Genomic DNA, 24,010 nt, shown 5'->3' with positions numbered 1-24,010 from the left:
ATCTGCACCTGTATTTATAATTATGTAAATTTTAATAGATTTTCAGATGCTATAAAACCGATTGCAGTCTTCTAATAATGATATTTATACTAGGAAATTATTTATGAAAATTCTGACTTTGCTTAATGTAGCATGGGAAACTAACATCTATCTTTGATATTTTTTTCTTTGTTCCCTGTAACTCTAATTCTAATTTGCATGTGCTTTAAAAAGGTTAAGCATGTCCAAGTAAGAATAGCTAATGCATGGAAACAACCTTCATATTTTCTCCAACTTGTATTTAGGTGTACTGTTTCTGGCGAGTCTTCCAGTGAACCCTAATGCCCATCCACGAGTGATATTTTTTTCTCTCTTCCAATTGTGCAATTGCTATGCAGACTCAAGTTGCAGAATATAAACAGCTGAAGGATACTCTGAATAGGATTCCCAGCTTTCGAAGAGCAGAACCAGCAGAGCAGCCAACTGTTACTCAGGTGGCACATTCCCCGCAAGGCGACACCATAGCAGGGGAGAATGCAGCCCGGGAGCAGCAGGAGGTAAGGCTGATTACCTGAGGTCAGGCCCCTGGCCCTGTGAGGCTGTCACCAGGTGAACTGAGCTTCCTGCACAGCAGTGGTTTCCAGATCGCAGTGTATGTCAGAGCCCCCAGCAGGGCTGTTAATACAGGTGGCGGGGCCCAGCCCAGGGTTCAGATTCAGATAATTGAGTGAAGATTTGCATTTCTTCTTTTTCTCCTTTCCCTCCTCCTCCTTTTTTTTTTCTTTCCTTTTTTGGATTGATTTCAGAGAGGAAGGGAGAGGGAGAAATAGATAGAAACATCAATGATGAGAGAGAATCATTGATTGGCTGCCCACTGCATGCCCCACACTGGGGAATCTAGCCCGCAACCTGGGCATGTGCCCTGACCAGGAATGAATCGTGACCTCCTGGTTCATAGCTGGATGCTCAACCACTGAGCCGAGGATTTGCGTTTCTGATTCAGCTGGGCTGGGAGCAAACTTTGAGAATGACTGCAGTGCTTTCTGGGAAAGACACAGTGGCCCTGCCTTTCTTCACGTGGGTTTATTTGTTTGAAAAGAGCTTCCATGGCCTAAGATTTTAAGGTTTCTTGTTTTGGGGAATGACCATGGGGATGAGTACTAGTGTTAGGATTGACTTTTTTGTCTTCTGGTTCCTCATGAAAACAGCCTTGCTTAAAACGATCTTCCAAGCACCCTGATCATTAAATCTTACAGGTTGACTTTGCAGTCACAGGTGTGACAAGAAGGGACAGGGTGGTGACCTTTTCCCCAACCAAGCTGCTAACAGTGAGTGTTTGAGAAGGCTCGCCCGCGTTCCCATCGTAGAGGGGTAATGAGTGATGGGTCTGCAGTCCCTGGGTCCTCCTGGACCCTTGTTCTCTGTCTGCATCTCAGGCTACTACTAATTTATGAGAACATGACCAGATCCCTGGCCTGGGAATCAGTTTTATTCTCGACCCTTGTTTGGCTCACAGTCTGTTAGATGAATCTTTTAACGACTCAGAGCTTCCATGTTCCCACCTGTTGACTGAAGACAGCTGTTTTCTGCTCACACCTTCCTTACAGGGGTAGTGCGGAGATAGATGACTAAGTGTTTGAGAGCACTTAGTGTTCTTTAGAGAAATAAAACTGGGGCAGTAGTACATCACCGTTGTCAGATGTGTTGGTAAAATGTACATCTCCAAATGTTGTCCTCAGATGTCCAAGAAAGGACTTTTCTCTCAAATTTGTTTTTATTTATTTATACAACCCAGTTTTCCACTTATATTCCTGCTACTTTATGAAGAGGCCTTCTCATTTATTTCAGTCATGGGAGAGCAATCTCATGAGAGAAGTTATTTTTTCTGGTAAAGGAGAGGTGGGAGAGGAGTGACAGATGCTCCTATGGATGTGACATCATCTCCGTTTTGCCCTCTGCTCTAAGTAAAGAAGATCATACAGGAATTTCTGAAACTTGCAGGGAAAACAGATTTAAGTAAATTCCTTTCAGAAGAGGGGTACTATTTAAACTTATTGTTGTTGTTATGCAGGGTGTTCTGTATTAACAGTGCAAACTACAAAATCCTTCCTCTGGTTTACAAGGAAACACCACTTAAGGGTCCTCAAACTTTTTAAAGTGGGGGCCAGATCACAGTCCCTCAGAGAGCTGGAGGGCCGGACTATATGAACTACTAATTCCTACTGTAACACCTCGGCTGCGCTCACTGCCCAAAAAACCTGGCGGGCCGGATCAGACTCCTCTGCGGGCCGCATGTGGCCCGCGGGCGGTAGTTTGAAGACTCTTAATACATGAAGAAGGGTTATGCTGTTTCTGGTGTCATGGGCACTGATTTTAGCCGGCATGGATGCCCATGAGTAAAGGCATTCTCTGTTTTTATCAGCTAATCCCAAATAAACCCAGCTCATCCTCTGCTTGATCTTATCCTTTCTCTTGAAATCCTTACCTAAGACAAAATTTACATGGAAAAGAAGTACGTCAACATTTCATCCCTTGAAGGTATTATTTTTAAATATATATTTTTATTTATTTTTTTTACAGGGAGGAAAGGAGAGGGATAGTTAGAAACATTGATGATAGAGAAACATCTATCAGTTGCCTCCTGCACACCCCCCACTGGGGGTGTGCTTGCAATCAAGGTGCATGCTCTTGACCTGAATCGAACCTGGGACCCTTTCTCATTGTGGAAAAGACAAAGGGACCTTTCAGTCCGCAGGCCTACACTCTATTCACTGAGCCAAACCTGTTAGGGCTGAAGGTGTTTTTTGTTTGTTTGTTTTTCATTCTCCCCCTCCCCCCCCCCCCTTTTTTTTTATTTTATTTTAAGGGAAAGCGGAGGCTAGATTGCCACTGAGATGCAGTCACTGACAGATTGTACTTTCGGGTTATCTGCTCTGTTCTTCCCCAGAGGAAGTTTGCTTTTGCTCTGTTTTATAGGGGAGCTTACACAGTGAGAAGAGTTCACTGCACCCATACTTTTGAATCAGGATTCTATACGTCTGGACTCCAGGATTGTGCCCATGCTCTAACCCCATAGAGATGTTTTTTATTTATTTATTTATTTATTTATTTATTTGTTTGTTTGTTTGTTTATTTATTTATTTATTTAAAACAAATATTTATTGTTCAGATTATTCTCTTCCCCCCTCCCCATAGCTCCCCTCCACCTGGAGATGGATGACTCCACCCTCTGCCCTTACCTTCCCCCTCTCCTCGCTGTCCTCATCCATAGGTATATGATTTTTGTCCAGTCGAGACATGGTTTTGAAGACAGGGTTGTGCTTGGCCTAGGTGTCTCGAAACAGTGAAGCGTGGCAGAATCACGGAGCCGCCGCGGCTGGAAGAACAGAGGAAACAAAACACGACCCTCCCGCTCAGAAGGAGGCCGAACTTCAGGCGGCAGAGCTCAACCAGCCGCAGGCGGAATCCAGAGAGCCCGAGGGGCACCAGGTGGAAGAGGAGCAAAGGAAGGCCCTGGAGGAGGAGGCGATGGAGCAGGTGGGGCAGGCGGAACGCCTGGAGGAGGAACACGACCCATCGCCAGAGGAGCAGGACCGGGAGTGGAAGGAGCAGCGGGAACAGAGAGAGGATGGCGCGGAAGGGCACGCTCAGGCTCACGCGGAGGTAGGAGCTTCTCCACTGCGTGGGGGCTCTTTCCCTGCCTGGGATGGGGGCGTGGCTTTGATTTTAAAGAAAAAAAATCTTCCATATTTGGCAGTCTCTAAAATAAAAATGTGACTCTACCCAGTGTCACATGCACATACTTCACTTTTCCTTTGTAATGTTAGAGCAAAGCTACTTACACACCCAAGGAAACTCTTTGGAGAGAAGAGAGAGAGCGGCTGGTCTGTGTGCTGTGCTGTGTGTCCACAGTACAGGAGACGCGTGCTCACGTCCCTTTTACAGAGCCTCCGAGGGGAGCACCTGCCTGGGCACCTTCCCAAGATGTGCTCAGGCCCTGTGGTCATCTTGGTTTTCTATGATCAAAGGTCTCTTCTCCCTGCTCACCTACTCCCAGGGGCATGCTGGCGTTAGCCCATTCACCTTAAGCTAGCAAATTGCTGGTCACTGAAGGATACTCTACCAAGTGAGCATCTTTCAGCTCAGACCCCCAGTCCTCTCTCCCATAAGTGAGATTTAGACACATCATTTATTATTTGTATCAGTAGTACTTTAAAAGAACTTTAAAGCAACACTGAATGCATCTAGGTACCTTTTTTCCGCTATCTCAGCCGATCCTCAACAATAGGCTGCCTGGTCTTCGCATAGACACCGGCCACCTTTTATTTCTAACTGAAGTGGGCTTGGCCTTGAACTTTCCAACAGTTCAGGCTGCTGGAGGCATTGGGCTGAGCAGGTGTGCCAGCCTCTGGGGCTGGGCTCTGGTGATGCTGCCAACTTAGCCGCAAGAACCCTCCCAGTTTTGTGTCCTCTGTGGCTTGCTTCCAAAGCAGTTCTGCTCTGTGCATCGTATCCTTGGGGACAGAGGAGAGAGGTGGAGCCTTCAGTGGGAGTAGAGTTTAAGGATCCCTGCATCCCTTGTTCCTTTGATCAGAAGGGTCTGTCTTCTCACCCATTCTTTGTTTCTTGGAATAAAATTGGTTCTCTGCTCTTGCAACCCTAATCTGAAATTTCACTTTTTGGCGGCTGCTAAGCCTGCGATTGGTGTAGACATTGCTCGAGTTAATTAGCATCCCTAGGTCTTTAGCCTCAAGCTCACAAATTGCCCCAATTAGTGTGCGATCGCCAAGTTTCCGCTTATAACAGAGCCTTTGAACATAAGTTTAATTAAGGTTCAACGCTGATTTTTCCTGGTTGTCCTCTCCCGTTTGAGAGGGAGCACGCTGAAATTGGCCTTCCTGTCAGTAAGTCGGGCGGAGCAGTGGCCAAGAAGCCATGAGTGACTCACAGGGAGCTGGGAAATGGGAGTCCTAGCGCTTGGTGACCTTGGGTGTCACGTGGAGTCACTGCTCACCTGAGAGAGAGGTTTGAATGCACCCACCCTGCCTCCTGAGTTTGTCCTGAGAAACAAAGGAAGGGAGAATTCAGAGGACCCAACGGCTTTTGCTCAACTCCAACTCATCTTCCCCAGGTGCATCCTTCAGCAGAGCCCGTGACCAAGTTCCGATCTCCGTACGAGGAGCAGCTGGAACAGCAGAGGCTGGCGGTGAGGCGTGCAGAGGAGGCCCAGCGGCTGAGGCAGCACCAGGAGGCCCTGCACCAACAGAGGCTGCAAGGACACTTGCTGAGGCAGCAGCAGCAGCAGCAGCACCAGCAGCTTCTGGCCCAAGAGATGGCCCGGCAGAGGCAGGCCCGGCAGGAGGAGGGGCAGCCACAGCGCCCGGAGCAGCTAAGGTAGCTTCTGATGGCTGTGGATAAGCCCTCCTCTAGTTTTCAGAAGCAGATTATAAACAGCTTCCTGCATTTGTTATCCATACACTCAAGAGGCTCATTGCTCCTGTAGCTGAGGCAGAATTAAATTCCAAATATTTAGTTTAAAAAGTAACTAACATTTTGTTTTTCTGCTTAAAGATGACAGTTTGGGTCTCCGAATAATCTGGCAGGTTTTGTGCCAGATTTATTTTATCATTTGAAAAGTAGTTTCTCTTTTTTAAGTTATCCTTTGAAAGTATATCTAGCATCTTTATGAAACCCAATGGCATCAGCTTTTTAAAGAAATGTGTATGGCTTCTTTAAAAAGGTTGAAAAATTAGTTTATCGCTGTGCTTAAAGACAAATGGCTTAAGTCAAACTGTGCTACATAATTTGTGTTGCTGAGTTCATAATGTTTGTGCCCTTGCAGGCAGCAAGCTCATTATGATGCTATGGATAACGATATTGTTCAGGGAGCAGAGGACCAGGGCATCCAAGGAGAAGAAGGAGGTGGTAAGACTTCTTAGATGATGAATGTTTTAATAAAAGCGCTTGGTAGTACATAACCAACTCAGAGTTATATGCATCTCTGAGTACATGCAAAGGAGACTTGTGTTCCCTGTATCTTTTAAAAAAAAATTTCTGTATTTTTCCTAATCCTTCCTGAGGTTTTCTTAATCCTTCCAAACAGTGCACATTAGTAGCCAAAATTGCCCAAGATAACGCTTCCTCTGCAACATGTTAGAGTGGGAAATAAATAGTAGTTTGAGCTTTTGTATACCAAATAGTTATTTCTGACACATTATCATAAGACCATTATGCTCTGGGAAACGTCTTCATTTTCTCCTTACCTTGAAGGCTTTTGGATCATGGCGTGAAAAGTTTTGAAACATTAAGTCAATAGTGGCTTTCTTTTATAGTGTGCCCCTAGTATGTAATTTATCCAATATTGCTCTCCCCGACAATAGAACTGGAAAGTAACTCTCTCTGACAACACTAACACTTAGATATGTATTCTTTCTAAAGTCTAAAGGAAGGTGATTACCCAAACTCCCTCAATATCCTGTTCTCGTGGTTTATAGCCCTTATAGTCAGGAAATTGTTTTCCTTATGTCAGCACTTTAAGCTTTTTTTTGTTCTATTATCAGTAAGACAAAAGAATGGTTTGTTCGCTTCTTTATTTAATGAGTTCTTGGGTGCACTTGACACCTGATGGTAAGTTATCCTGCATTTTTATTTTCTATAGGTCAAATATTCTTCGTATTTTTAACCTTTCCTCTAATAGCTTACTTAACAAGTTACTTCTGCCCTAGCTGGTTTGGCTCAGTGGACAGAGCGTCAGCCTGCGGACTGAAGGGTCCTGGATTCTATTCCAGTCAAGGGAGCATGCTTGGATTGCAGGCTCAATCCCTAGTAGGGGGCGTGCAGGAGGCAGCCAGTCAGTGATTCTCTCTCATCATTGATGTTTCTATCTTTCTCCTTCTCCTTCCTCTCTGAAATCAATTTTAAAAAATCCTATCTAATAAAGAGGGAGTATGCTAATTGACCTTCACACCTTTAAAGATGGCAGTGCCCACGGCCAATAAGAAGGTAATATGCCTATTGATTGTCACTCCCTCAAAGATGGTGGTGCACACAGCCACACTATAGCGGCGTTTCCTCCCCTCAGCCCAGCCTGACTCCGGAGTCCCCCCAATTTCCCCCAGTCCCCCAGCCACTCAGGGCCACCCAAGGCTCAGGTAATGAGGGCTGGCTGAGGCTAGCGCTGCCAGCAGTGGCAGCAGCAGAGGTGTGATGGGGCATCACCTTCCCCTGATTGCCAGGTTGCCTCCCATCCCTGAGGGCTCCCGGACTGTAAGAGGGAGCAGGCTAGACTGAGGGGACTCCCCGCACCCCCCATCCAGTGCATGAATTTACATTAACTGGACCTCAAATAAATAAATAAATAAATAAATAAATAACTTATTTGTTCTCTTTGTGCTCTTATCTCAATTCTCTTTATGAAAACATTTTCTTCCAAAAGCAGCAACAAGTACATGTCTGTGAGAGGATAATGCGGAAGTATGTGTCATAGCGTGGTGTCAGAAAGTACAGGATAGGGAGTGTTCGTTTTTTCGTTCCACGCATGGGTTGTTTTCCTTGACTTCAAGAAACTGTCAATTTCTCCTTTTGGGACCTTGACATTTCCCCTGATATTAACCAAAAATTAGTTGGTAATTTTAGCAATGTCCGGTTGACCGGGCTTTCTTTGAGAGAGTTTTGATTCTTGACTTGTTCTACAAAATGGAGTGGGAATGGGGATGAGAAATTGCAGTTTCTGTTATAAACATTTGTTTCAGAGACTTAGAATGGTGATCTGCTTAGACACACAGTTTTGGGAAAAGGACATGGCATTATTCAGAAAATCTGGGAAGTAAGTTTTACTTTGCATTTTTTTTTTTAAATATATATTTTTTTATTTCAGGGAGGAAGGGAGAGAGAGAAAGAGATAGAAACATCAGGGATGAGAGAGAATCATTGATTGGCTGTCTCCTGCATGCCCTACACTGGGGATTGAACCCATAACCTGGGCATGTGCCCTGATTGAGAATCGAAGCATCATAGGTTCATAGGTCAATGTTCAACTACTGAGCCAGACCAGCGAGAAGTACCCCTTACTTGGAATTAAACTCACAGGAGGAAGAGGTTGGGTGAAATGGTCTCTGGAAAAGCCTCCTGGTGGCTTTTGTTTAGTGAAAGGAAAGCATCCTGTGTGATTCGTCTCGGCTCATGTCAGTTCCTTTGATTTGCTAGCCTATGAGAGAGACAACCAGCACCAAGATGAGGCAGAGGAAGACCCAGAGAACGGCCAGGAGCCTCGAGGACAGGGGCTCCAGGAAGCGGACCCAGACTCTGAGGCAGACGTAAGTGTCCTCTCTTCTGGGCATGACCCTAGGAAACTCCCAGGGAGCTGGCAGGTTTGCCACCCCCGGCCTCTGGCTCCAGATACGCCTGTCATTCCATCAGCACGGGAGGAGGGCAGCTTGCACCATACCATAGAGCAGTGTTTCCCAAACTTTTGACATATGTGTATCCCTTCTATAATTTTCGTAACACTGAGTACCCCTCGTACTCATGAGAACATAGAATTAGGTGCAGCTAAGCACGGTGCAGTGCATATCCCCACCAAACTCCGGTGCAACACGTAACCCCACCAAACTCTTCCCGTACCCCTGGGGTACGCATACCACACTTTGGGAAACACTGCCATAGAGCAAAGTTATTAACTGTACACCATGGAGGGGCTGTGAGATGAGAATGGGTTAAAGTTTGCTCTGGGAAACCACCAAAGGATTCTTTCTCTTATGAATAAATGAAAATTATATATATATATATATATATATATATGTGTGTGTGTGTGTGTGTGTGTGTGTGTGTGTGTGTGTATCACAAAACCAAAACTGAAAGGCATTGAAAGATGTAGCAATCTGGAAAGATAGGAGAAAAAGTCAAGTGTGGGAGTTGGAGAGGGACCAGAGAAAGGGAATGAGCTATCATTGGGCCTGGGGAGCATCTGCTAGGGTGGTATGTATGTCAGTGAGCATTTTCATAAATACATGGATAAGCAGGTGTGATTCGAGAAGTGAAAAACGTTGCGCAAGTACCATGGTGCTACACTGCGTTTACCAAAAGAGGACTGAGACTCCCAGCTCAGCTGGGTTGTTGTCGGGGTCCTTGGCCTTCCTGTGAGGACAGAGAACAAATGCTGGAGGCACGTGTTCTTGTGCTGATGTGTCCGTGCTATAGGCAACTTACTGTAGCTCTCCTCTCCTCTTTGGCTAGGAAACGAACCACCGTGTTTATAAAATGTAGTCTGTGCTGTCCCGTGGGCCTTGTTTACATTGAGCCTGTGGACTGAAAAAAGGCTCCCCCTGCTTCCTTGATTATCGTTGAAAAAGTCCTCCTCCTGATGGCTGCCTACAGCCACCGTGATGGATATGGTTTTCACACTCGACTTGCACGGAGAGGTGGTGAAACACATTTGCCTGCCAGCCCTGGAATTAGCATTTTGAAAGAATGCCCCAGGAAACCCCTAGCCCTGAAGTATTTTCAGGAGAGAACAAGAGCTGGAGAGAGCAGAGAGTCTGAGAGAGCTGGAATATGAAAGAGCAAGGGAGGGAGTGTGCAAAAGCCGAGAGTGTGCCTGAGAGGGATGAGGGGGAGTATCCAGTCAGTGGAGGATGTTGAGTGCCTTGGTGACTTAGAGTCTTTTGCTCTGTTGTCATCAGTTTGTTGGATCTGGAGAACATACAGGACACATTGGCCTCTCTTCTCCACCATGCCTTCTTTGAATTAGAAATTGTTAGCTTGTTTGTATCTCTCTTTGTCTGATCTCTTTCATTTACTTTTTTCTTTAATGCTTTTTGAAAATTACATTTGACACACAATATTATAGTAGTTTCAGGTGTACAACATAGTGATTGGACATTTACATAACTCATGAACTGGTCACCCTGATAAATCCAGTATCCATCTGACACCATGCATAGTTATTACAATATTAGTGACTATATTCTTTACTTTACATCCCCACCACTGTTCTGTAATTACCAATTTGTACTTCTTAATTCCTTCGCCTTTTTCCATCTTCAGGGAGGTGTAATTGACCCTCTAGTTATTTTATTAGGATCCTAAAGGCCCAATTCATGAAATTCATGCAAGAATAGGGCCTTCCTTCCCCCGGCTGCTGGCACCTGCTTCCCTCTGGCACCCGGGACCCGGGCTTCCCTCTCAACCTGGCTTTGTCTGGAAGGTGATCGGAGGGACATCTGGTCTAATTAGCATATTAGACTTTTATTATTATAGATAACAGCCAGGCCTGATCAACCTTACTCATTACTTGAGCAGAGTTGGAGCTAGTGTGTATATTTTCATTAACTTTTGCAAAAGGTTTGCTATTTTTTTCTGAAGAGAATGTGTGACTTTTTTTTTTCTTTCTGTTTCCACATGAATTATTGATCATGCACAACAAGAAACCCATATGACAAGAGACGGTGGAGTACCTGGGGTTTAGTGTGCAGGCAGTGACCTCTCAGTCTCTCTCTTCCCAAGAAGAGTCATTTGCATTTGAATGGAGTGTGTAGCTGGGATGTACCAATGACAGTGCAGCCGAGACTGCCTGAGCTCTCCAGCCTGCCCAGGGCTCTGGAGTGGGTTGAAGTAGAATCTGTCTGGAGAAGCCACTAGAGAGGAAATCCCACTGCGAGGCTCCTCCATCGCCAGAGCATTTTCTGCTTCAGTCAAGTGTCCTGTTGATGACACTGGAGTGATGGGGAAGCCAGCCATGTGCCGCCTTCCTGCCCAGCTCAGGCTCTGAAATCAGAACCTTTATGAGGCTGTGTTTTGTTTTGAGAGGCGCCTTGGGAACTTCAGTGGAAAACCGAGATCATGTTAAAGTTGGTAATAGGAAAGGAATTTGTTGAACACAGGAACTAAGAATCACTTGGGAGGTAGGATGGGTTGGGAGATATTTTTCAAAACATGTTGCCAATGGTGGGTTAACTCGGTTCTCCTTGTCCTGTCCCTGGCCAGTGCAACGTATCTCAGGGTCCTGACAGTGTTCCTTGTAAAGAAATGTCATCTGTACTGGATTCTGATCATTGACGATATAGATATAGATATAGATATAGATATAGATATAGATATAGATATAGATATAGATATATCTATTGTTGAAAGTATTACAGATGTGCCTCTTTTTTTCCTCATTGACCTCTTCTAGCCTACCCCTACCCCAACCCCAGGCTTTTACCACCCTATTTTCTGTGTCCATGGGTTATGCATGTATGCATACACGTTCATTGATTGATCTCTTTGATCATAAGAGGCGTGATCATTTACTTTTGAACTAGCCCCCTTCCTGCCTTCTATGTATCCCCTTCTTGGGTCCTTTCCGGTGTGGGCCTTCTTTCTCTTCAACAGCTTTTACACCCACTTACTTGGAAAAAGTTGCTTTGAAGGAAAGCTTGTCTGTATGAAAATCAGCACGCCAGTGAATGGAATTACCATTTGCCCATCTAAACCTTCCCTGTTAATTATTTCTCCTACTTGGTCTTTGGTTTTTATAGACTGTTTTTCCAGTGTCTATTTTGTGATGCTCCCATTGCTTGTGACCCGCTTGGAATCCCTTAGAGAAGAGAAGGGCCCAACCTATTTCATTCTGATTCCTCAGCCTCTGACAGGCAACACAGGAGTTTTATCTTCTGACGCCGGGGGGTGTGCTCGTGTGTCTTGGCAGGGTTAGATCTGAGCAGTCCTCTGAAGGACCATTTCATTTTCTGCCCGCGTATGGCCTCTCAGATGAAATTAAACTTGATCCCGGGTTTTGAAGTGGTGGTTGCTTTTCATTAAAATTTTACAGAGGGCAGCTGTGGAGGACATCAACCCCGCAGATGACCCTAACAATCAAGGCGAAGACGAATTTGAGGAGGCCGAGCAAGCGAGAGAAGAAAACCTACCGGATGAAAACGAGGAGCAAAAGCAAAGGCGGCAAAAGCAAGGGAACGCGGAAATGGAGGAGCATTTGGTGGTAAGCAGAGGCCATTCTGGGGGGTGGAGGTGGCTCCTGGGCATTTGAATAAATGCCTCGTTTATGCAGCCGGTGAGTCATGACCTGTGTTGACAGAAGGTTCGCCTCTTTGGCTGGTTTTCAGGCCGCTGTATGGAATGATGTGTCTGCACTCCGGGACAGGGGGTGACGGATGGCCTGGGCTTTGTGTTGGGAACGGTTACTCATTATTTCCTGGCCACTGATGCAGGGAACAAGCGGTGGGCTTGTTCTTTGTCCCAGAGTATAGTAGAGCACCTCCCTGACTTTCAGTGACTGAGCCTCCCCCTTGTGTCACAGATGGCGGGAAACCCAGACCAGCAGGAGGATAATGTGGACGAGCAGTACCAGGAGGAGGGCGAGGAGGAGGTAGGAAGGCGGGAGGGATGCAGGGGACTGATTGCACGCACCCTCACCAAACCTCCGCAGCATCGGTTTGAAAGTGTCTTTTTTCCAGAAATGTTTATGGAAAGACTTGGGCAGGATAAGAAAGGGGGTTTCAAGAGGAAATGGCCCATGGCAGTGGACACACTGGTGAGAAGGTAACCATAGCAGGAGAATAGAATTCCTTCTCCCTGGCTCTCAAGAAGACATCTGGCCGTCCAGGAATAGTGGACTGGGGTACAGACAGTCTCTTTTAGGATTTTTCCTGCTGTATCTGTCCCTCATGAAAGAGAGAAGAGCAGCGTCCTGCACGCTGAGGGAGCCTGCACGAACCTCACAGCTTTCTGTGTAGACACTGCACAGTGCCTGCCCCCCGGGGCCCCACAGGGCCTGTAGAACAGGCTCCACACCCTGCAGGTATTTATAGTAAATATGTGGGCTCCGGCTCTCCTTTTAGCTTTTGCCCTCCCAAGAATCCGGTATCTTCATTACATTTAACAGGAAAGAAAAGGAAAATTATGTAAGGAACTCAGTTGAGTAAAATGCATTTGGGTAGAAATTTTTCACCTTTCATTCCAATTTGCTTTTTTATTGTACATTTCTGGCATATTTGTGTCAGGTTGAGAGCATCGTGGGGCCACATTTGTGTACCTGATTGCTGAGTGCTGCTGGTGGTGGCCGCTTTGCAGCAGCACGTCACTGCCTGGACACCTGATGCTTGGTACTTGGGGACGTGGCATGGAGGAGGCCAATGCCCTGTGTCCAGTCTCTCTCTGGACCAGTGAAGGTGTCTCTCAGTTAGGCACCCAGCTACTGTGTGGCTTTGGCCGAAAGGGGATGAGAGGATGGACAAGTGGCAACCTGAACAACCCATCCCCTCCCCAACCCCGCCCATGGACCTGCTGAGAACATCTGTGCTGCTGCCCTCAGTGCACAGTTACCCCCAGACCCTGCTCAGAACATCTGTCCTGCTGTCCTCAGTGAACAGTTACCCCCGAGACTCTGCTCAGAACATCTGTCCTGCTGCCCTCACTGCACAGTTACCCCTGAGACCCTGCTCAGAATATCTGTCCTGCTGCCCTCACTGCACAGTTACCCCTGAGACCCAGCTCAGAACATCTGTCCTGCTGCCCTCACTGCACAGTTATTACCCCTGAGAGATCTGCTCAGAACATCTGTCCTGCTATCCTCAGTCATAGTTATTATCCCTGAGACCTTCCTCAGAACATCTGTCCTGCTGCCCTCAATGCACAGTTATTACCCCTGAGACCCTGCTCAGAACATCTGTCCTGCTGCCCTCACTGCACAGTTATTACCCCGGAAACCCTGCTCAGAACATCTGTCCTGCTGCCCTCACTGCACAGTTATTACCCCTGAGACCTGCTCAGAACATCTGTCCTGCTGCCCTCACTGCACAGTTATTACCCCTGAGACCTGCTCAGAACATCTGTCCTGCTGCCCTCACTGCACAGTTATTACCCCTGAGACCTGCTCAGAACATCTGTCCTGCTGCCCTCAATGCACAGTTATTACCCCTGAGACCCTGCTCAGAACATCTGTCCTGCTGCCCTCACTGCACAGTTATTACCCCTGAGACCTGCTCAGAACATCTGTCCTGCTGCCTACTGCACAGTTACCCCTGAGACCCTGCTCAGAACATCTGTCCTGCTGCCCTCACTGCACAGTTATTACCCCTGAGACCCTGCTCAGAACATCTGTCCTGCTGCCCTCACTGCACAGTTATTACCCCTGAGACCCTGCTCAGAACATCTGTCCTGCTGCCCTCAATGCACAGTTATTACCCCTGAGATCCTGCTCAGAACATCTGTCCTGCTGCCCTCAGTCACAGTTATTACCTCCGAGATCCTGCTCAGAACATCTGTTCATCCTGCTGCCCTCAATGCACAGTTATTACCCATGAGACCCTGCTCAGAACATCTGTCCGTCCTGCTGCCCTCAGTGCAGAGTTACCCCCGAGACCCTCCTCAAACATCTGTCCTGCTGCCCTCAGTCACAGTTATTACCCCCGAGATCCTGCTCAGAACATCTGTCCTGCTGCCCTCACTGCACAGTTATTACCCCCGAGACCCTGCTCAGAACACCTGTGCTGCTGCCCTCACACACAGTTCCGTGACTAAGTCTGCTTTCTCGTGTTTGTTCCATTTGTCGGCTTTTAGAGCTAATGCTAAAACTTGGGCTTGTGCCAGGCACACAAAAGGATGTCACTCTTTAAAGCTGTCAGCAACCTATGTCTCTAGTCACATGCACTCGAACTGGCTTGATCTTTTCATTTTCTCTTTTCTCACCCTGCTGTTCCCCCTGATGTGCCTTATCAGAAAAGAGCATTAAAGAAACTCGTCGCCTTGAATATTAAGGCATTTGGCAAGCTAGATCCTGTCTGGGCTTCTCTTGTAACAGGATGTCTAGACTAATATTACTTCATTTCATTATGGCAGATTCCAGGAATCTTTGAGGGATTAAAAGAGGAACGATTCACCTTGGCTTCTGTTTAAAAATTCAGAGGGGAAACATAAAATTTTAATCAGTATTTATGGATGATTTTTTTTTTACTTCTGCGTTATGTCAGTTAAGGTGGAGAGAGAATCCTGTGATCCACGAAGGATCAAGGTTAGAAAGAGAAGACTGACAGATACAAGGAAGTGCTGGGGGAGAGGGGGAGGGAAGGCGAGGATGGAGACCAGGTGGAGGTCAGTGCCTCACCCTCGGCAGCCCCTCCCTCAGGCCCAGACCCTTTCCTCTGGGTGCAGAGCTGCCAGCGCCCTTTTCCTCGCTGCCCCGAGCCAGGTCCTGCTTCTCATTGGCCAGTTCCTTGCCCAGAGCTCCTGTGTTTGGCATCTGCAACCCCACTTTCTAACTCCCTCTTGCATAGGCTCCAGGTTGCCACACCCTCTCCTTTAGGGTGTTGCCTCGTGAACTCTGAGGAAGCCCAGTGAGCCTTTCTTCTTCTCTGGCTACCTTTCCTCCCTGCCCCTGAGCGTCCCTTGTCCAGGCTGTGTGGTCTTTTTCTTGTGGTTCCTAGCTGATGATTATTAGATCTTCCACCTCCTTCCATGGTTCCTGGTTCCCTTGAGGGGGGGCCAGAGAACAGTGGTTCCCAAATACCTTTCAAGGACGAGTAACATTCAGCGACAAAGATCTCAGCAGGCAGGAGCAAAGTGAGAAAAGTAAAGAGGATTGCAGAGTGAAAGAATGCATATTGTGTTGCTTATAGGGACTGTGTATGTGACACTGCTTGTGGGGCACAAGGGAAACCAGAGGATGCTGGGAAGTGTACTTTGCTGGTGTCACCATCTAGCCTCAGGGTCTCCTAGCTGCCCCACCGGCCCCTGGGATGTGCGGCTCACTGCTCTCGTGGGGTTCCTCCTTCCGGAGGAAGTGCATCTTGCTAGGGCAATACCTGTTCAGAGGTGCAGTCTCTATCAGATTTGTGCCTTGACCTCTAAGAGTAGAGAACCCCAAACCAGTGTGATTTTAGGAAATGTGCACAGTCCCTGCCTTCTTTTGTCTGAATGCAGCGGTGTCAGTCACCCTTCAGAGACAGAAAAATGATGGTTATTGACAGAATTCATTGTTTATTGTTTGGGATTTTTTTTAAGTGAAAGACATTTATATGGTGATCCCATGCTCTTGTTGCTTACTTCCCAGATTTTTTTAATCTATTTATGAGAAACTACAAATTATAGTATTACCCAAAAACATACTCTGGGTGCTTTAAAATTACTTAAGTGCTCAAAAAGAAAAAAGAAAAGAAAAAAAAAAAGTAGAATGACGGCTTGACTACTCTGAGTGCTCAGTTTCCTAGGTGTAACTGGGGATGGATTGATCTGAACACTCACAAGGTTATGTGCCTCCGTTAGCGGTGGGCTGTGAGCCATCTCACCAAGAAGCTGCCCATCCGGCAGAAATGCTTCTGCTGCTATACTCAGCAAGCAGTGATGCCCATCACTATGGCTGCCATTGCTGAAGGCCTCTCTTCCGTCACATCCCATCCACCTGTTTGGGTCCTAGCATTCTGACTATTTACAGTTCAGCCTTCTGATTCCTTGCTCATCCCATAACATCTTTGATGTGTCAAAGAAAGGTATTAATACATCCAGGGACAGGGTCAGCGTAGCTAACCAAAACCCACTTCAAACTCTATAGACTTGCTTTTTAAAAAAGTTAAATTTTAAAAAAGTTTTATAAAATTGAATTTTAGAGAGGGAGAGAGAGAGAGAAACATCGATCAGCTGACTCTTGCATGCCTCCTATCAGGGATGAAGGCCTCCACCCGGGAATGGAACCAGCAACCTTTTGGTGCATAGAACGATACCAATCAGCTGAGCCCCACCGGCCAGTTGTTTATTTCAGCTATTGATTAAACTTTGCCACATCACTTAGGGACCATTTCTAAAATGCTTAAAACACCAGAGTCCCGTGAACAAAAATGAGGAATGAGGAGCAGCGTTGGGAAATCTCTAACAAAACGTTTGCATCAGCTTTAACAGGATGCTAAAGAGGGCTGAATGTGGCAGACATAATTGGTGTGTCTGCATGTAAAAAGGTACTAACATTTGGCTTCTGAACTAGATTCATTGATTTAGACTAATGTTATTAGTCTAAGCATATTTTGAAATTAGAAACTCTATATCATTTTGTTTCTTTTTCAGTAATGCCTCTAAGACGAATTTGAATTACTTATGCCCCAAACATGAAGACTATATTACTAGGATAATAGGATATATCTATAAATCTGGAAAATTAGAAAATTTTTATTTGTGGGCTCCCTAAATTAAAGACTAATTTCATTTTGTACTTCCCTCCTCGTTTTATATTGACATATAGTAAACAGCCTACATTTCTACAATATCTCAAGAGAAGAGCAGAAAGAACTCCTAAAAAGGGTGTTTATCATTCTAGCCAGAGACATGCTAGCCAGTATTCATGTCACTTGAGCGAGTGGCTCTTAGTCTTTGCTGTGGCTGAGAATCTTTGGAGAGTGTGTGAAAAATACAATTACTGGTCAGACCTTACCCTTGGAGATTTTGATCTTATCTATGGTATACCCTAGAAGGCAGAGTCGTACACAAACTCCCGGCTGATGTTGATTCAGCAGCACACTATTTAGAATCACAGTCCTAGGACAGATGGTTGCAGGTAGACTGTGGGAAGTCAGAACGACCTGAAACTCCTGTGCAAAATGATGTGTATCTATGCCCATTTGCTAACGAATTTCTTTAAAATATATGTATATATATATATATATATATATATATATATATATATATTTTATTGATTTTTTTTTTTTTTTTTTTTTTTTTACAGTGAGGAAGGGAGAGCGATAGAGAGTTAGAAATATCGATCAGCTTTCTCCTGCACACTCCCTACTGGGGATGTGTCTGCAACCAAGGTACACGCCCGTGACCAAAGTCAAACTTAGGACCCTTGAGTCTGCAGGTCGAAGCTCTATCCACTGAGCCAAACCAGTTAGGTCATGCTAACAACTTTCTTACCAAAGTCTTAAAAGGATCCATGATTTACCTCCTCCCCCCCACCCAAAAAAAAAAAAAATGACAAAGATTTTATCCAACCTTTTTATTTTACAGATAAGAAATTTGAGGTGCAGAGAGGGTAGCTAATATATTGAAGGTCACACAATTTGTTATTGTTAGAACCATGATTAGAACACACTGAGGTCTGCTTTTAAAGGCTTCCATAATTAAGGATATACAGCATGCAATTATGCAGGTAACTGAAATTGATATAGTCAAGTTCTTCTTTATAGAATTCAGTGAACACAGAATGAATGATAGAATTATAAAGAAACTATTTCTGTAAGCCCTAATTAAAACAATTGATTTAATACCAATCATCAATGGTTGACATCACTAGATGAATGAAAATCCTGGAATTTTACCATGAAGGGATCAGGCTGTCACCATCGGGCTCACTGAACAATCTCAGCCTCACTGAGAGTGGGTCAAACATCATGTACCTTCCGATATGATGCAAATAGGAATTCTGAAAAACCCTTGTTTTGCAAATTGAATCTGAATTCATCCAAGCCTTAAGCTAACTTGCTTTTATAAGAAATGTCAGGGTTAAAGGAATGAGTTAACTATTGCCTTAAAGAAGCAAATAAGTCCAGAACATGGATCTTTCTATAGAACAACGAACCAGTAACATTGATTCATTGATTGAGGGAAAAAGAGAGGAATAGCATCTAAGTGACCTGTGGCCTTTGTTTGGATGATGACTAGAACAAACCAACTATTAATAGACATTTTTGTAAGACAATCGGGAAGATGTAGTAAGGACTAGACACTAGATGATACCATACAATAATTTATGGGGGGGGTTGGTTGTTTATCACGTGAGGATATTTTTCCATTCATTTTTAGAGTGGAAAAGAGGGGGAGAAATACAGAGATAGATTGATGTAAGAAAGATACATCTTGACTGGAATCAAACCCTGGACTCTTCAGTCTGCAAGCCGACACTGTATCCACTGAGCCAAAGGGGCCAGCAGGTGTTTTAAAGGCATTATGGTTATAAAAGAAAAGCCCATTGTTTTTAGAGATATATACTGAAATGTGTAGGGGTGAAATTATACGATATCTAAAAATGTTGAAGAATAAGTCATCACAAAAAAAACAGAAGCAATAGGTCATGCAGGTGTGGCAATATTGTGATGCCTTTTGAACCTTGCTTATGACTGTTAAGAATTCATGACATTCTCTTTGTGTGTGCTTGAAAAAATTTATAATAAAAACAAATGGCTTCATTGTTTATACAGCCAGGAGAGTTTTGGAAACAAGGTTTCTGTCCAGGTTTGTCTGACTCCGCAGTCTGTGTTAGTGGTTGGCAAACGACTGGCTTCAGCCTGTTTTGTAAATGAGGTCTTAGGGGAACACAGTCATGATGTTTTATTTGCTTCTTGTCAGAAGCAACCTCTGCACTACAGCGGTAGAGCTGGGTAGTTGCTACACGTTGTGGCCGAGAAAGCTGAATATTTACTATCTGGACCTTTACAGAAAAAGTGTGCCAACCCTGATTTACATATTCTGTCCACCACAGTGTAGTTTCCTCCCGATCCCAACCAAGCCATGTTATTTTTCACTAGTATATTTTCATTATTATGGCGATAGCAGACATATATCTAATCACTGAAATTGACCAGGGCATTTTAGCAATTTAACGATGTTTCAATTAGTGAGACCTTAATGTAATCTGAAATAAGTGCTTCATCGTTTTCATGCCATTGTCCTGGGCACTGTTGCTAATGAGGTTCTGTGGCTAAGGGCAAAGCAAAGTCAGGGACCACAGCTAGAGCCTACTGGTGCAACATGCACGTAGCTTCCCCCACTAAGCCATGTGACTATAAAAGATGGTCAATGCCTCTGTCCCCATAATGAATTTATTTCGTGCCAGTGTGAATCCAGATGGTGTTAGGCTGGTCAGGAAGGTCCATGAAGGCTGACCACTGTCTAGGGTAGGGGTGTCGAACTCAATCAGAGAAGGGGCCAAAATCTAAAATCCAGCCTAAATCGCGGGCCGAATGGTTTACTGAACAGTCATAAACTGTCATTGTGATGGAAACGCAGCGGAGTGCAGTGATGACAGCGCAGTTCGGGCCACATTGCAAGGCCTGGCGGGACGGATTTGGCCCGCGGGCCTTGTGTTTGACACATGTGGTCTAGGGCATCCTTGAAGGGTCATCTCTGTAGGCTCCGAACAGACCAGGTTCACTCCAAACCTTGTCTGGTAGGTTGGGGTTTATTACAGTTGTATCTGGGCCTAAGCACCATGGGAGAGCTCTCCCTTTCTTTCTTTCTTTCTTTCTTTCTTTCTTTCTTTCTTTCTTTCTTTCTTTCTTTCTTTCTTTCTTTCTTTTTTTTTTTTTTTTTTTTTTTCAGAGAAGAAGAGAGAGGGATAGAGAGTTAGAAACATTGATGAGAGAGAAACATCGATCAGCTGCCTCTTGCACACCCCCTACTGGAGATGTGCCCGCAACCAAGGTACATGCCCTTGACTGGAATCGAACCTGGGACCTTCCAGTCCAAAGGCCGAAGCGCTATCCATTGAGCCAAACCGGTTTCGGCAGCCCTCACTTTCTTGTTCCTTAATTAGAACACCTGCCTACTTCCTTCCCTTGCCCATTTCTGGGATTTTTAACACATCCCCCCTCTGCACCAAAAGAAATATTTTTTAAAAATCAGGTCATAACACATGAGTGTTATTCTGGAAGACTCCCTCTATAACACTGTCCTTGGAGAGAATGGGTTTTCTTTTTGTACCAGGACAGAACATGATGTTTAATGGATGGTCAGCAGTTTTTTGAAATGTATTCAAATGGTTCAAACCTTTTGGCATACATATGGTTTTCCAAACAGTCAAGTTAGAAAATATTTTCTAAGGTATTTCCAATTCCTATATAATGTATTCACTAAATAAATATTACTTAGCAAAATAATTTGGATGATTTCTTTGATGTGCATTTTGGAAAAAAAAATAATTGGGATCAATGACATGACATAGTGGTGATAAAATAGATAATAGAAAACTATTTAAAACTTAAGTGTCATGTTAGGACACTGAATAGATATAGGGATTTGAGGCAGTTGAATTGCTATTTTATGAAGAAATTGAAATTATTGTGTTCTGAGTTCTAGATATTTTAGACAGAAAAGTTTGTTCTTAATTATAGAAATTTTTCTCCTATTTTATATATATACGTCATAAGGTCTGTTTTCTTTGCCTTTGCAGAGCAGATATTTTTGCATTGAATCATTTATTCATTCATTCAACAGCATTTATTAAGCAATTGCCATGTGCCAGCTATGCACATAGGTACAGAAGACAGTTGAGTAAGATATTTTTATAGTAGCTGTATTATCCACTTCTTCATAGGTAATAGACAAATCAAATATTGGACTTACCTTTTTTCAAGTTTAGTTTTAGTTTAATTTTGTTGCTGCTCTTTAAATGAACTCTTTAGAAATTATAATGTGTTGTTTCAAGTGTTTAAATGATAGAAAGCATCACCCAGTATCTTTGATTTGTTTTAGGTTCAGGAAGACTTGACTGAAGAGAAAAAAAGGGAATTGGAACATAATGCTGAAGAGACCTATGGCGAAAACGATGAAAACGTATGTTTAGGATGTGTATTTCTATTGCACATGTTTGCACATGTGTAGGAGATAAATGTATATGTAGTTGGATAGATACCAGTCAGTACATCTAAGGTGCCACAGAATTTAACAGGCCCACCTGGACCCAGGAAAACTTGTGACAATATGAAAATTAAGAAAGACTGTAGCACTGTTGCTTCTTGGAACATTTTTCTTCACTTTTCTTTCTTCCAAAAAATGAGTAACTTCTCATAATTTTAAAATTTATTTATTAACCCTCATCTAAGGATTAAATTTATTTATTAATCCTCATCTAAGGATATTTTACTCATTGATTTTTAGACAGAGTGGAAGGTAGAGGGAGTAACACAGAGAGAGAAACATTGATGTGAGAGAGACACATGGATTGGTTGCTTCCTGTTATACACCCTGACCTGGGTGGGGATCGAGTCTGCAAACCAGGTACATGCCCTTGTCCATAATTGAACCCAGACTCTACAGTCTGCAGGCTGATGCTCTATCCACTGAGCCAAACCAGCTAGGACATCACCTTTCTTTTTTTCTTTTTTTTTTATAGAGGGAATTATTTATCTCACTAACTCTATACCCTATCTCTTAGATGTTGTTTTTTTCTTTTAATTTTAAGGCCGATGAGAAAAACAATGATCGAGAGGAACAAGAAGTTCGAGATGACAACCACCTCAAAGGCCGAGAGGAACACTATGAGGAGGAGGAGGAGGAAGAGGAGGACGGAGCAGCTGGTGCTGAGAAATCACAGCAAAGAGCTGAAATGTAGCTGCGCTCCTCCCTCCCCCCACCTTCTCAGACAGCGCTCAGTGGACAGATTCCTTACAAGCTGCTCAGAAATAAACCTGCCTACTGAACTCTAGAATATTTAATTACAAAAATTAAGAATTTAGACTTTTTTAAAACTTTTGTATTAGAAATGCACATACATTTATATAAATATATTTTAATAACCTAGGTTAGAGCTTCTTTTATATTCAAGCTAAACCCAAGCAAGAAAGAGAAATTTAGGCTCTGAGTCTCCTTTTTTTTTCCCAATGATTATGTGATGTTGGAAAGGACATCGATTTTTGTATATGCTTCATCTTGTTACTTTTCTATCTTCTAGTTTCCAGGTGTTGTTTGCCTTTGATAAAATACAAGATTTCAAAATAAATACTGCAAAAAAAAAAACAAAAACAAAAAAAAACACGCTGTTCGGAATTTACAGAGAATGGCCTATTTACTAACTGCTCCCTTTACGAGGTTCTAGTGTGTATATATAATCTGATAGACTTTCCACGCGTCTGTGTTGCTGGGATAAGATTCATGTACAGAGTGATATTGTTTCCCAGAGTTGTCACGTCAGTTAGAAAAAAAAAATGGCTTTACTTAAAATCACAGCCCTTCTTCTTGAAATGAATGAAATTTAAAATCGAGATAGTACTAAATTCATATGACAGTGTTCTGGACTTAGATATTTCAGTCTTCAAACAAGGTGTGGCACCTTAGAGGAGTAACCTTTTTGAAGGACTGACATGTTGCTTAATAACTAATCGACTGTGGATGGGTAGTGTTTTCTACATGAGCACCCATTCTATTAAGTTTCCATAGCGACCTAGCAAAATTCTTGTTTCATTATCTAGTTCCCTACAGTAATAGATACTTCCCCTGTAAACTCTATGCCTCAGTAAGTAATCTCTGATGACACGTATTTATAAAGGCATACCAAAATGTATAATTGAATAGGGTTATTTTTTAAAAAACTATATGGTGAGGTACACATGGTAGTAGGATAGACCCTGATGTCTTTTCTGCTCACTGAGGTTGGGTCTCCATGATGCCCACAGAGAGGCATTTTAATGATGATAAATGATAAACATTTCTTAAAGAAGTTAAAAATAAAAATTCCTTTGGGATAGAAACATTTCAATCTTAAGCCTAAAGATTTTTAGATATATAAAATCAGGTGATATAATTCATGTGTGTGGTTTTGTAATAATAATAATAATAAAAACATTTCAATTTCTACTGTTGTATGAATGTACGTTTATTTTAGCAACCACACTCATGTATGGTTCTGATTGTCCCAATTGAGTGATTGCGGATATATGCATAGGAATGTTTGTTCAGCTGTATTTTAGATTTTCAGTAATCATAAATCAAATTTTACCCTTATGTATAAAAGCCCTTTATGTAATGTAAAATGTATAATATTGTACATAATATTCAAAATACAATTATTTTGGTAAATTAGTTTGTATTTTTAATGCCCCAGTTGCAGTATTTAATTATTTGAAACATTGAAACTTGGTAATAGTCAATAAAACTATAAAAAAGGAAATGATCAATCTTTTAAAGTATGTGAGTTTTTAGTAGTTTTTTATTTTAAACATTCTTTTTCCTAAAAGCAAAAATTTAGATGGAACCGATATACATTAATGAATTATACAATGTCTTTCCTAACCTGTTATTTTCCATATCTCTTCCTCTACTTAATTGGTGTGTGATT

General features: G+C 43.5%; 1 protein-coding gene across 5 annotated transcripts in view; it reads left to right on the top strand.

The window, feature by feature from the left end:
* GOLIM4 (golgi integral membrane protein 4) overlaps positions 1-23,751 on the top strand; it is a 79,793-nt gene extending 56,042 nt beyond the window's left edge. For 3 of the 5 annotated variants that reach the window (XM_036444476.2, XM_045583658.1, XM_045583657.1), the window contains 9 exons: positions 378-536; positions 3,310-3,642; positions 5,111-5,373; positions 5,822-5,904; positions 8,185-8,294; positions 11,792-11,959; positions 12,278-12,346; positions 21,430-21,510; positions 22,139-23,751. In XM_036444476.2, coding sequence (XP_036300369.1) covers positions 378-536; positions 3,310-3,642; positions 5,111-5,373; positions 5,822-5,904; positions 8,185-8,294; positions 11,792-11,959; positions 12,278-12,346; positions 21,430-21,510; positions 22,139-22,288 — 1,416 coding nt within the window. In that variant the 3' untranslated portion in view covers positions 22,289-23,751. The remainder of the gene's footprint in view (positions 1-377; positions 537-3,309; positions 3,643-5,110; positions 5,374-5,821; positions 5,905-8,184; positions 8,295-11,791; positions 11,960-12,277; positions 12,347-21,429; positions 21,511-22,138) is intronic. The other 2 variants (XM_036444484.2, XM_036444477.2) reach the window with 1 other exon arrangement.
* Positions 23,752-24,010: the final 259 nt, after the last annotated feature.

This window comes from Pipistrellus kuhlii, unplaced genomic scaffold (genome assembly GCF_014108245.1).
Source record: "Pipistrellus kuhlii isolate mPipKuh1 unplaced genomic scaffold, mPipKuh1.p scaffold_m20_p_2, whole genome shotgun sequence".
NCBI lineage: Eukaryota > Metazoa > Chordata > Mammalia > Chiroptera > Vespertilionidae > Pipistrellus > Pipistrellus kuhlii.
This window is presented reverse-complemented; position numbering and strand designations above follow the sequence as displayed.